This window comes from Myotis brandtii, unplaced genomic scaffold (genome assembly GCF_000412655.1).
Source record: "Myotis brandtii unplaced genomic scaffold, ASM41265v1 scaffold806, whole genome shotgun sequence".
NCBI lineage: Eukaryota > Metazoa > Chordata > Mammalia > Chiroptera > Vespertilionidae > Myotis > Myotis brandtii.
This window is the reverse complement of record NW_005371249.1, coordinates 2,224,231-2,236,439: the sequence shown is the minus strand read 5'-3', so window position 1 is coordinate 2,236,439 and position 12,209 is coordinate 2,224,231. Positions and strand designations below refer to the sequence as shown.

The window sequence follows — 12,209 nt, the reverse complement described above, 5'->3', positions numbered from 1 at the left end:
ATCACTGATACCCCCAAATCCACTAGGTCTGTTTATGGACCTAACAACTTTTTCTTGTTATTAAAGAGAGTCTTTCTATAGATGAATTAATATCATTGATTAAGCCTTTGTTTCATTCTGTTATGTCCCATTATATATTGACTTAATATTCAAAGATATCTATATATATAAAAGGCTAATATGCTAAGTGTCTCTCCAACCGGTCGCTATGATGCACACTGACCACGAGAGGGCAGACGCTCAACATAGGAGCTGCTGTGACGTGCACTGGCCATTTACAAAAAAATGGCATCGTGGACCTGGCGTTGACAAAGCAACACTGGGCTTCCCCCAAGTGGGACACGGGCCCCGCCACCACCCCAGAGAGACAGCCCACCAAATTGCAGCCAATGCTGCTAAGACCCCATGGCACAAAATGTGGCCCATAGCCCAGCCCAGCCCAAAACAGTGGCTGTGGGCGCTGGGTAATGACATCACATAGCAACGCCCAGCTTCCTCTTCCTAGCAACTAGCCTCCTTGGAGTTTCTTCAGCCCAGGAACACATCTTGCTTTATAGCCAAGTGTAAACATTTTACACTTTAACCAAATGCCTGTTAAGCGTTTTCCCATGCCTCATCTCATTTGATCCTCACAGAAGTCCTGGAGTAGGTAGATAGGAGACTCGGTAGAATCCTGTTTTCTTTTCGTTAGCCGGAAAACAGAGATTTAGAAAGTTTAGAAACTTGACCTGACTGAAAAGAAGTAAGAAATGGTGGACCTTGACAATGACTTCAGGTTTTCTCACTGCACAGAATATAGTCAAACACTGCTGTAGTTAAATGTTTTACCCTTTGTTCTCCCTGCGTGATCTACAATAATAATCTGCTTCGTGTTGATATTTACTGCTGTGTTGCTGACAATTACCTGAAAGAGAAGTTGAGGTACTTCACTGGGCTGGAAAAAGTTTAGCTAAATCAGAAAGCAGGTCTAATTAAGCAAGTTTATCTATATATATAAAGCTCTCACTGGTGCCAATCGCATGTGTGTGTTTCGATCTGTCATTGTCGATTGTGAATTTGTTTGACACTTCTATTACTAGTATAGAGAAAGGGCGAATAGCAATATTAAAATATTTCTTCTAATTAATTTCTTTTCAATGTGCATGAATTTGTGCACTGGGCCTCTAATCCTATATAATAAAGAGCTAATATGCTAATTAGACCAGCAGTACGACCTTCCGGAATGACCTTCAGGAACAACCAGTGGGCGGCGGGTGGGGCCGAGATCGATTGCCCCGTAGAGGGTGGCCGCAGCTGGGGCTGCAAGGGCCAAGTCCCTTGCACGAATTTCGTGCATCAGGCCTCTAGTATAATATAATCAATATATGCATTCTAGGAGTGCTATGCCACAGCGTATAGGCATGTGATTCCACATTTAATTATACCTTTCCTATAAAAATCAACTATGCCCTAACCAGTTTGGCTCAGTGGATAGAGCATCGGCCTGTGGACTCACGGGTCCCAGGTTCGATTCTGGTCAAGGGCATGTACCTTGGTTGCGGGCACATCCCCAGTGGGGAGTGTGCAGGAGGCAGCTGATCGATGTTTCTAACTCTCTATTCCTCTCCCTTCCTTTCTGTAAAAAATCAATAAAATATATTTTTTTAAAAATCAACTATTAAATTAGTATATGTTATATAAACTGAGGGAAATGATGTAGATGTGGTTTAAAGAGAAAGCCACTCAAGACTACCTGATCACCTTCCAAATACATCACTCTTTCTCCCTCCCATTGTTACTGCTGGGTTGTGACTAACTCGTCTGAGCTACCCCAAGATAAGTCAGGAGACCACAGACTAAGGAACAAGTTGGAGAATGTTTGGAGTTTCCCTTTATTTGACTAAGATGAGTTAGAGTTTCAAAGGGATGGAGGTTACATTCTCTAGTCATCTCCTATTGACTCTTGTACAGAAAGAGCAGTTTTCCCTCTCAGGGACTGCCTTCTCCTTGCCAGTGTGAAAAGATTGCCCAGTTTGAGACAGAGCTGCTAAGAGATGGAACAGAGACCACCAATTGTATTTCTCCCTTACATGTTGTTATTCTCCTCATGAGGAGAGATGGATGTGATGTGTCCCCAACCAATGTCTCCTCCTCACCCAGAGGTGGTTCAGTTTCTTTATAGTTTTAGGAGCTCAGAAACAGATTATTTCTCTTTATTTGTTTCCCACTGTCAGAAAGAGAGATTTGTGAAACTACTGGACCAGCTCCACAACTCCCTGAGAATTGACCTCTCTACATACAGGGTGAGTGAAGACATGGCTGTGGGGCTGGGTAAGAGATAATATTAGCTCAGTCTAGAGAGACTGTACGCCATTCTTGGCTATAAAAGTTGAAGGCAAGGAAAATTGGTCTGCGTCATCACACCCATGTGCATGGCCAATGCCACTGACACCTGTGGTTCTGCAAACTCCAAGGACCACGCAGTGTGTGATAGCAGTAGGTGTGGCTGCTTTTTAAAGACAGTGGCTTTCCAACCCCACTCACTTAACTCTACAAAATTGTCTGATGATATTCTCATTAGGGAGTCTCCTGAGGATAAATCTCTTCCAGTAGTGCCCCTTTAAAAATTAGATAATTATGTTTCTTTCTTGCATTATCCCATATTCTCCTCACTTTTCAGGGGAGGTATGAGAATCCAGCTAAGGGTAGAGAGAGAGCAGCTTGGCTTGGGCAAGTAATTTGTAGCAGAAGTCATCTCATTCCTAGGATGGAGGGAGGAAATAGATATAGTAGGAGGGTGGGTACCTGGAATGGGCAGGACAGGGAAAGGGGCAGTTTTTCAATTCTTCCTAAGTTAAATCTTCTTAGAATGGATTCATTACTTGCTTTAAATTGCTGTGAATTTCCAGGACAGGCAATATATCCACATTAAAAAGTAAGTATAAAAATAACCTCAAAGTAAAAAAAAAAATAAATGAGGTTTTAATGATCTGTACTTCTAGTGCCCTCCATTTGCACGAATAATGGAGAGTTGACTGTATATCTTATAGTTGGCATATAAGTAGCTATAGGAAGGTTTAAATAAGTGGTTTTTAATATGGGGAGTGGCTCAACATCTCCCTTCAGCTGTCATTGGCAACTTCTTCCTAAAACTCATGTCAAAGGGGATGAAGTGAAGCACGGCCGGAACATCCTACGGAACTCACTCCAAAAGCAGTTCTGCTCAGAGCTCTGCCATCTGCTGGCTCCAGAACAGAGGAATAGCTGGAGCCCGTTGTACAGGAAGTACAGGTCTTGGTCTGGAGTGTGGCTACACTTATATTCCAGGATATACAGTTAGAGTGTAACTTTTGAAGAACTTACTGTTTGGGTGTAAGAATCTTCACCCAAGAAAAGTGTGTGTATGTAAGTGTGTGTGTGTGTGTGTGTGTGTGTTTGTGTGTGTGTGCGTGTGTGTTCATTTGTGCAAATGCACACACATTGCATGGGAAGTAGGGTTGGGGGGAAGAAGCATTGCTTTCTGGGCTGGGATTATTAGCCCTTGCTTTTGGCAAAGGCCTGTCTATCTCAGTTTACAGCTTTTTTGTCCATCTCAACTAGGAAAAATTCCAGTGGGTAGCAGTTAGGGAAGTTTTTTATTTCATTACTTCTGGAAGGGAAGGCTTTCATATTTCTCTATTCCTTTCTTGCATTTGCTTGATTTACAACAGAATAATTTCCCTGCTGGGAGTCCTGAGCGGCTTCAAGACTTAAAGTCCACAGTGGATTTGCTGACCAGCATCACTTTCTTCAGGATGAAGGTAAGAGATGAATTGGTCTGGGGACCTGGCCACAGGGATATGGAAAATAAGAATAATTTGGCACAGTGTGAGGCTACAGGAATCATCTCCTCTAAGCCCACATTTCCATACATTTGTTCCCTGAGTTACTTTGATGAACACAATGGATCAATAAGGATGGGCTTGGCAGTTCTCCCCATCAGATATCTTGGCAATTTAAATTCAGGGCAAGGTCCAGGAACCCATGGAGGGATGAAGGAATCTGGACTAGTTTAGAGGTAGTTCTAGGAGAAGATCCCCACCCAGGTGAGCACAACCCTGGACCCATATTCCTTTTCTTAATTGGCAGGTGCAAGAACTGCAGAGCCCTCCAAGAGCCAGCCAGGTGGTAAAGGATTGTGTGAAGGCCTGTTTGAACTCCACATATGAGTATATCTTCAACAACTGCCATGACTTGTACAGCCACCAGTATCAGCTGGTAAGAGGTTCAGGATCAGGTGGGACCAGCTGTCAGTGGCTCTTGGAGCCTCAGCTTTCCTTTGCTGTGGTCATGGTAGAAGGGAGTTCAGGACAAAGTCCCAATGTTCTTGAGGGTGAGTGAGTTTTGTAGGATTTGAACCATCTAGACCAGCGGTTCTCAACCTGTGGGTCGCGACCCCTTTGGCGGTCGAACGACCCTTTCACAGGGGTCGCCTAAGACCATCCTGCATATCAGATATTTACATTACCATTCATAACAGTAGCAACATTACAGTTATGAAGTAGCAACAAAAATAATTTTATGGTTGGGTCACAACATGAGGAACTGTATTTAAAGGGCCAGAAGGTTGAGAACCACTGATCTAGACCATGTGAGACATTTGTGGATGGACAGGGACCAGGTGTGTCATAACTGAGTTGAACAACAGTGGGAACAGTAAGTTTTAGTTTAAGAAAATGAGTAAAATTTGAGCAGTTTCAGAGGGTAAATTTGCAGTCCATCCCAGTGTTGTCTTTTCTCCCCCAAGATTAATTTTATTCTGACTCATGGATCCTTCTATGTTTCAGTCTCCTTCCTTTAAGATCTATAGCTGTCTCTCTGACTACTGGCTAATATAAATTTAACTTTTCCTTTGACCACTTCTCTCTGCACTGCATGGTCTTCTGAGATATATTGGTCAGCTGAATATCACAGCTGGACATGTCCTCTGAAAGGCTGCCCTATTTCGCCTATTTTATGCTGGCATCCTAACTTAGTGCCTGATGACTTTGTATATTTTTCTTGATTTCTTAAATAGTATTTTTTTTCTCATTTCGAGTTAATTTTTGTGAGTGGTATAAGATAGGAATCCAATTTAATTCTTTTGCACGTGAATATCCAGTTTTCCCAACACCGTTTATTAAGGAGACTATCTTTTCCCCATTGGGTATTCTTGGCTTCCCAAGGCCTTTTCTTATTCAGCTAGGCAAGTAGCTTCCTAGATGCAGTTCTTCCTCATAAGGACATTCCAGGGGTTAAGGGAAGTCCTAACCCATTGGCAGTTAGGCCAACCTGCATGCTAGGTCTGTTCAGTAGCTCCTGCAAAACTTGAAGTAGTTTCTCAGAGCTGAGATGTGCATGTATGTGGTGGGGGTGGGGGCTGGGTTTCAGAGGAGGGCTGCTAGTGTGGGTCACATGCAACTAGACCTACTTAGTGAGACTGGAGGGGCTGCTTACTTTGGTCAAGGAGTCACAATACCCATAGCTTCTGAGGAAGTGGGGACAGGGACGAACTCTTTGTGTCCAAGGACCTCCCAGTAGTCACCTCTGACATATCAGGGGCAGTCCTGTGGAAGACAGACTCTAGGAAGGGTACTTGATTCTAGAGGAAGAAGCTTGGAGAGGGGAAGAAAGGAAGATTAGAGGCACTCTTTACATTCTACTCTGACTCTGTCTGTAACTATCTCTTCTGGAACAAGAAGCAGGAACTACCTGCTGAGGAACAAGGGCCCAGCATTCGGAACCTGGATTTCTGGCCCAAACTTATCACGCTCATTGTGTCAATCATAGAGGAAGATAAGAATTCCTACACACTTGTTCTGAACCAGTGAGACTTTGGTCAAGGAGTCACAATACCCATAGCTTCTGAGGAAGTGGGGACCGGGACGAACTCTTTGTGTCCAAGGACCTCCCAGTAGTCACCTCTGACATATCAGGGGCAGTCCTGTGGAAGACAGACTCTAGGAAGGGTACTTGATTCTAGAGGAAGAAGCTTGGAGAGGGGAAAGAAAGGAAGATTAGAGACACTGTTTACATTCTACTCTGACTCTGTCTGTAACTCTCTCTTCTGGAACAAGAAGCAGGAACTACCTGCCGAGGAACAAGGGCCCAGCATTCGGAACCTGGATTTCTGGCCCAAACTTATCACGCTCATTGTGTCAATCATAGAGGAAGATAAGAATTCCTACACACTTGTTCTGAACCAGTGAGTATCACCCTACTCGGCCCTGTCTGGTTGGTGGTTGGTTTGTCCATCTGTCTAACAGCCTCTTTCTTTCCTATCTCTGTATGTTTGCAGTGCCACCTCTTCTTCCTGTCCGTCCGTCTGTCCCTCTGTCCCTTGTATCTGTCTGGGTAGCTGTTTCTGGAGACAGGTGTGGAAACATAATGGGGGGCCCTGCCCAGACTGCACCAGCCTCCCTGGAGTGAGAGTCCTCTGGGAATAGGAGTCCCAGGGGATCCAGAGACCATGTGTGTATGTGTCTGTCTGCTCTGAATAAGTGGGCCACCTCATAGCCCACCTCTTACCCTTCCTCCTCCAGCTTATTTAGTTTGGGCCTACTTTCCAGCCCAAACCTTCTCCTCTGGGTCTTACTTCCTTGCCTTTTGGGCATCCTTTCCCTGGGCCCATTTTGCCTGAGGGAATTCTCTGCCCCCACTTGTCCTAGGACTGACCCCGAACCCCCTTTTTCCAGAGTGAGTCTACCCCTGTTTCCTAGGCTTCTCCTCTCTTCAATATGACCTCTGAGAACTGGGCACATTAGCCTTGGAATCAATAAAATCAAATAGTTCTTGCTTTGTTTTCTGATTGGGCCTTCTTCCATCATCCAGGTTTCCTCAGGAGCTGAATGTGGGAAAAGTCAGCGCAGAAGTGATGTGGCAACTTTTTGCCCAAGACATGAAATATGCACTGGAGGGTAAGGGTGTGCCCAAGGCAGTGGGCTGCAGGCCCCTTGTCCAAGCACCTGGTTTGCTTTCTCTTTCCTCTCCCAGCAACTGCAAGTTCAGGGTGAATGACACAGTGAGAAATAGAGGGATTCGGGCATAGTGAGTGATAGGCCTCAGGAGGTCTTGGGTAGACAAAGCTTTAGCCAAATGAATAATGTAAATGGCTATAGGTTCATTCCTTCAGCTTGAGAACAAGTGCCTGCCTAAGACTTTCCCAGCCCAGGAATCAGCTCCTCCCATCTGGGTGTTCACAAGTGGTTCACTTCCTGAAGAGTCTTATGAAATTTATCTTTACAGTTTCCCAGCCCAGGAATCAGCTCCTCCCATCTGGGTGTTCACAAGTGGCTCACTTCCTGGAGAAGAGTCTTAGGAAATTTATCTTTACAGCGTTAACGAATCATAGACCCTTAAATACATAAATAGGATTCTTTTCTCACACTGGGGGCTGCCTGGCCTGGCTTTCCTTGAAAGCTCTTCTATAAAGGGGGTAGATGACGAGAACCTGTGATTATGGCCAGTGCTCCAGACTCTGGGCAAGCTATGAGTGCTCTTTGTCCTAGATTTTCCAGAAGGCTTTGGAGATTCAGCTGGAAATTATGGACCCTTTCAAGTCCAAAATGAGCATCTCATTTTCTGTAACATGATGGGCCTCTTATCTGGCTGTGTATCCATGGTTTCCAAACTGACTATTCTTATTTGCAAACTTCTTTGAGAGTTCATTTTTCAGGGTCTCAGCTATGCTCTTGGACCCTTCGGTTTATATCAAGATTCTGTTGCATCATGGCTGCTCAATGCAGTTTCTGTCAGCTTGGGTCCACTTTGGTTTTCCCTGTCTCTGTGTATTGTCAGTGACCTATTCATGTCATGTACAACTGCTCATCTCTGCATTTTTTTTTTTTTAATCCTCACCCGAGGATATTTTTCCATTGATTTTTTGTTTTTGTTTTTTTAGAGAGGGTGGAAGAGAGAGGGAAAGACAGAGAGAAATATCGATGTGAGAGAAACACATTAATTGGTTGCCTCCTGCATGCACCCTGACCAGGGCCCGAGCTGGGGAGGAGCCTGCAACCAAGGTACATGCCCTTGACTGGAATCAAACCCAGAACCCTTTGGTCCACAGGCCGACACTTTATCCAGTGAGCCAGGCTCTTAGAGAACAGAGCACTCCTGGTAGGGGGAACATGGCTATGAGGAGGTGGTTGGGAGGAGCTGCCGAACTGGATCAGCTGCCTTGAGAAAACTCAAGGCCTCTACTGCCAGGACCTGACCCAGCTTTCTTCCCTGTCACTAGAGCATGAGAAAGACCGGCTGTGTAAGAGTGCTGACTACATGAACCTACACTTCAAGGTGAAGTGGCTCCACAATGAATATGTGCGGGATCTGCCTGCCCTCCAGGGGCAGGTACCTGAGTACCCAGCGTGAGTCATCAAGTGGGCACTATGGAGGGAAGGGAAGAGGGACCCTCTGGCTTAGCGTAGGGGTGGGGCCAGTATCCTCAATTTGGTTCGATAAGCCAGTCTTGAGACCTGTTCTGGGCACTGCTATAGAAAGAGAAAAGTGTCAAACCATGTCCTACTTTCCAGAAGATCCCAGTCTGGGGGAGCTGTCAGGCATATGGCATATGCCAACAACTAGCTCCAGGCCCCAATTATCTTTCCTGGCTGCAGGTGGTTTGAGCAGTTTGTCCTACAATGGCTGGATGAGAATGAGGATGTATCCCTGGAATTCCTACATGGGGCCCTGGAACGAGATAAGAAGGATGGGGTAAGTCAGGGGCTTGGGCTGCACAGGGTTGAGGCCAGCAATTAGCTGTCAGCAAATGTTCCTGGGCTTTAGATAGATTGGCTGTTCCTGCCCTGAGGAGTCCATAAGGAGGGTGGTTGAGGGCCACTGAGCCACCCCTACTGGGAAGAGCCCTTTTGAACCCTATGAACTTGGAGAAAAGTAGACGCTGAAGATGCTGACCCTGTATGTGGCCTTCCTTAGTTCCAGCAGACATCAGAGCACGCACTCTTTTCCTGCTCTGTGGTGGACGTCTTCACACAGCTCAACCAGAGCTTTGAGATCATCCGAAAGCTGGAATGCCCAGACCCCAACATCCTTGCCCACTACATGAGGAGATTTACTAAGGTGACCATGACCCTCCCTTCCCCCTCCCCTTACTACCACCACTCACAGCCTAGTCACAGGCCTGAGCTCAACCCTTCTTTGTGGTGGCCTTGAGGTAAAACCTGGGTTACCCCATTATCCTTTGTTTGTGACTAGGGTGAATAGATGGGTTTGTCTCAGTGCTGTTCTGGGGTTGAGAGGGGGCTTTGTCCTTTCTGTGAGATTCTACTTTACCTCTATGTTGTATTGTTCTAGGATGAGAGGTGTGACCTCTCAGGCAAGATCCTTGTGGGGAGAGCTAAGGTTTCCTTCTTTCCTTTTTTCTTTTCTCAGACCATCAGAAAGGTGCTGATGCAGTATGCAGACATCTTATCAAAGAACTTCCCAGCTTATTGCACAAAAGAGAAAATGGTGAGGATCCGGCCCTGGGACCCTTGAAGAAGGGAATGGAAGCCACTTGAATCCTTCCTTTTGAAGCTATTCTTAGAGCTGAGGGTGGAGTGATGCTCCTGACTTCTGATTCCCAGCAGGGCTTCGCTTGATATTGTGCCACAGAATAAGAACTTGACTAGGAGTTCATCTGAGCTTCCTTTTGGTTCTTTAGCCTCTACTAAGTTAGACTTTTGCTTAGTCTCTTTTTTAATAGTGTAAAAAAAAAGTTGAGCTAGTCAAAGTGTTTTAAAGGATAACACCATGAACACCTGGGGCCCACCACCCAGCTTAAAAACAGAAACATTTGCTCTAGTCTTCATTCATAGAGAATTGTCTGAATTGGTTCCAGATCTCTTAGGGAGAGACACATGTAAAACCTGTTGTAATTTCCCTGTGGCTTTCGGAGTAGTGTGAGAAAGGGAGGAACCCTAGGCTGATGGGTCCTGTGCTAAACGAAGCCAAGACTTAGCAGCTCCATCTGTCCCCAAAGCCCTGCATCCTGATGAACAACATGCAGCAACTGAGGGTCCAGCTGGAGAAAATGTTTGAGGCCATGGGAGGCAAGGAGGTAGGTCTTAGGGGTTAGAGTTGCTGTACTTTCCCTTTGTTCTTTAGCTTTTTGACCACAGAACTCTACACTTTCTTGACTGGGTGTAGGCCAGGAGTTTAGCTTGGGGTCTGGGCTGGCTTGGGCTGAGAGATTTGAGTAGGCATTGGGGTAAAAGCCCAAGGAGGGAGGAGTCGGGACACAGGATGGGAGACAAGGGTAATTGAACCAGCTTAGCCAAGCCCACCTCCTGTGGATATAGTTGGATTCTGAAGCTGCCGACAGTCTGAAGGAGCTGCAGGTGAAACTGAATACAGTTCTGGATGAGCTCAGCGTGGTGTTTGGAAACAGGTCAGTGGCCCCAAAACACATAGTCCTCAGAGCCAGATGTGGTTCCTGATGAATCTCAAAGCTCCTGCCCCACACCCATCCATCCAGCTGCTGGTGTGTGGATCTTCTGTCTCGTCCTATTGGCTCTCCCTGTTGGAAGCTGTACCACGAGTGTTCTGGAGTAGGATCGAATAGCTGGTGCTACTCCAGGGCCAATGTGTGTGTTTGGGAAGGAGAGGGTTGCACTATGGGCACATGTGTAGTTTCCAGGTGCGGATTGATGATTGCATTAAACAAATGGCCGACATCCTGAGCCAGGTGCGGGGCCCAGGGAATGCATCCCCCAACGCCAGGGCCTCAGTGGCTCAGGATGCAGATAGCGTGCTCCGACCTCTCATGGACTTCCTGGATGGCAAGTGAGTACAGTACTCAGGACTGTCCTCTGGGACAAGCAAGGCAGAGGAGCCTCTTGGGGAGGGGGTTCTCATTCACCCACCCAGCCTTACCTGTTGCCTGGGCCTGCAGCCTCACCCTCTTTGCCACTGTGTGTGAGAAGACGGTCCTGAAGCGTGTGCTGAAGGAGCTCTGGCGGGTGGTATTGAACACAATGGAAAGGATGATTGTTCTGCCCCCACTCACTGACCACACGGTAAGGACACTTCCCTTCAACTTCCTTCTGCTGTCTCCCTTGCCTCGCTCCACGCTTCCTGCTCGAGTTTGGAGTCTTCTGCTTTTGACTGATTCCCTCTCTGCCCAGGGCACTCAGCTGATCTTCACTGCTGCCAAGGAGCTGAGCCATCTTTCCAAACTCAAGGTACTCTAGATCAGCAGTCGCTAACCGGTGGTCCACGGACCACTGGTGGTCCGTGAGGTCCAAAGGGTTGGCGACCGCTGCTCTAGATACGTGGAGTCCTTCTGAGGCTGGTGGGGGGAGGGGATTGCCTGGAAGGAAGGAAGGAAATTTAAGCATTGGAGACTGAAGAGGAGGGAAAGGAGAGTGCCATGAAGCTGTGGGTTGGCAGGTAAGGGCAAGATTTTCATGACAGCCCAAAGCTGACCTGATGCTGTTGCTTTCTCTGTGGTTCCAGGACCACATGGTGCGAGAGGAAACACGGAGTCTCACTCCAAAGCAGTGTGCTGTCCTTGACCTCGCCCTGGACACCATCAAGGTGGAGACCTCCCCTGCCTCCAGACAGTCTTACTACCACACCCTCTTGGCCCTGGCATTTCACTCTGCCAGACTAGGTGTCCCTCAGGCTCTTGTCACCCACATCAGAAGAGAGTGGTTTTTATGTCTGTTTCTTTCTCTGCTATGTCTGTATTCCTACTTGGGAGCAACCAAAAAGGCACCTCCTGTGTGGTCTAGGGTGACTCACCATGGACCTAGAATACTTACTTATTCCTGGGTTCTGAATTGCACACATTCAGTTTACTTAGCTCTTCATTGCCATTCCTGAATATTTTCCACTGGGAATTAATCTTCCAGATCCTAATACCCCAGATCTGGCTAACATTCCCCTCTTTCACTTTCATATAAAGTCATTTGGGTTTTCAAAGGATTTTTTTTTCTACTACCCACTTATTTATTCAATGAGACAACATGCACCAGACACTGTACTGTGAGTGATACAGAAAGAATCAAGATGGTTCCTAGCCTCAAGGTGGTTATAATGGTTATAAGGCAGGTATATGAGAACTGGGATTCAGGGCACTTGGGAGAGGTAGGTCATAGGTATAAAGTTCTCTAAGAATTCAGAGGGGATAAAAGAGCACTTCTGTCTACTCTCTGTCTGAAATGCTTCTATCTCATATCTTTGCTGTCCAGATAGATCCGTCCTTCAAAACC

The 12,209-nt window shown here is 46.4% G+C and overlaps 1 protein-coding gene across 1 annotated transcript in view; it reads left to right on the top strand.

Annotated features, from left to right (window-relative positions):
- The window catches only part of UNC13B (unc-13 homolog B (C. elegans)), a 141,021-nt gene that overhangs the window by 123,801 nt on the left and 5,011 nt on the right, over nucleotides 1-12,209 (top strand). Inside the window, exons 23-37 of the mRNA XM_014531460.1 lie at nucleotides 2,214-2,282; nucleotides 3,690-3,779; nucleotides 4,108-4,236; nucleotides 5,697-5,824; nucleotides 6,829-6,914; nucleotides 8,237-8,363; nucleotides 8,613-8,709; nucleotides 8,932-9,075; nucleotides 9,388-9,465; nucleotides 9,977-10,054; nucleotides 10,296-10,384; nucleotides 10,627-10,779; nucleotides 10,889-11,012; nucleotides 11,121-11,177; nucleotides 11,452-11,532. Coding sequence (XP_014386946.1) covers nucleotides 2,214-2,282; nucleotides 3,690-3,779; nucleotides 4,108-4,236; nucleotides 5,697-5,824; nucleotides 6,829-6,914; nucleotides 8,237-8,363; nucleotides 8,613-8,709; nucleotides 8,932-9,075; nucleotides 9,388-9,465; nucleotides 9,977-10,054; nucleotides 10,296-10,384; nucleotides 10,627-10,779; nucleotides 10,889-11,012; nucleotides 11,121-11,177; nucleotides 11,452-11,532 — 1,530 coding nt within the window. The remainder of the gene's footprint in view (nucleotides 1-2,213; nucleotides 2,283-3,689; nucleotides 3,780-4,107; nucleotides 4,237-5,696; nucleotides 5,825-6,828; nucleotides 6,915-8,236; nucleotides 8,364-8,612; nucleotides 8,710-8,931; nucleotides 9,076-9,387; nucleotides 9,466-9,976; nucleotides 10,055-10,295; nucleotides 10,385-10,626; nucleotides 10,780-10,888; nucleotides 11,013-11,120; nucleotides 11,178-11,451; nucleotides 11,533-12,209) is intronic.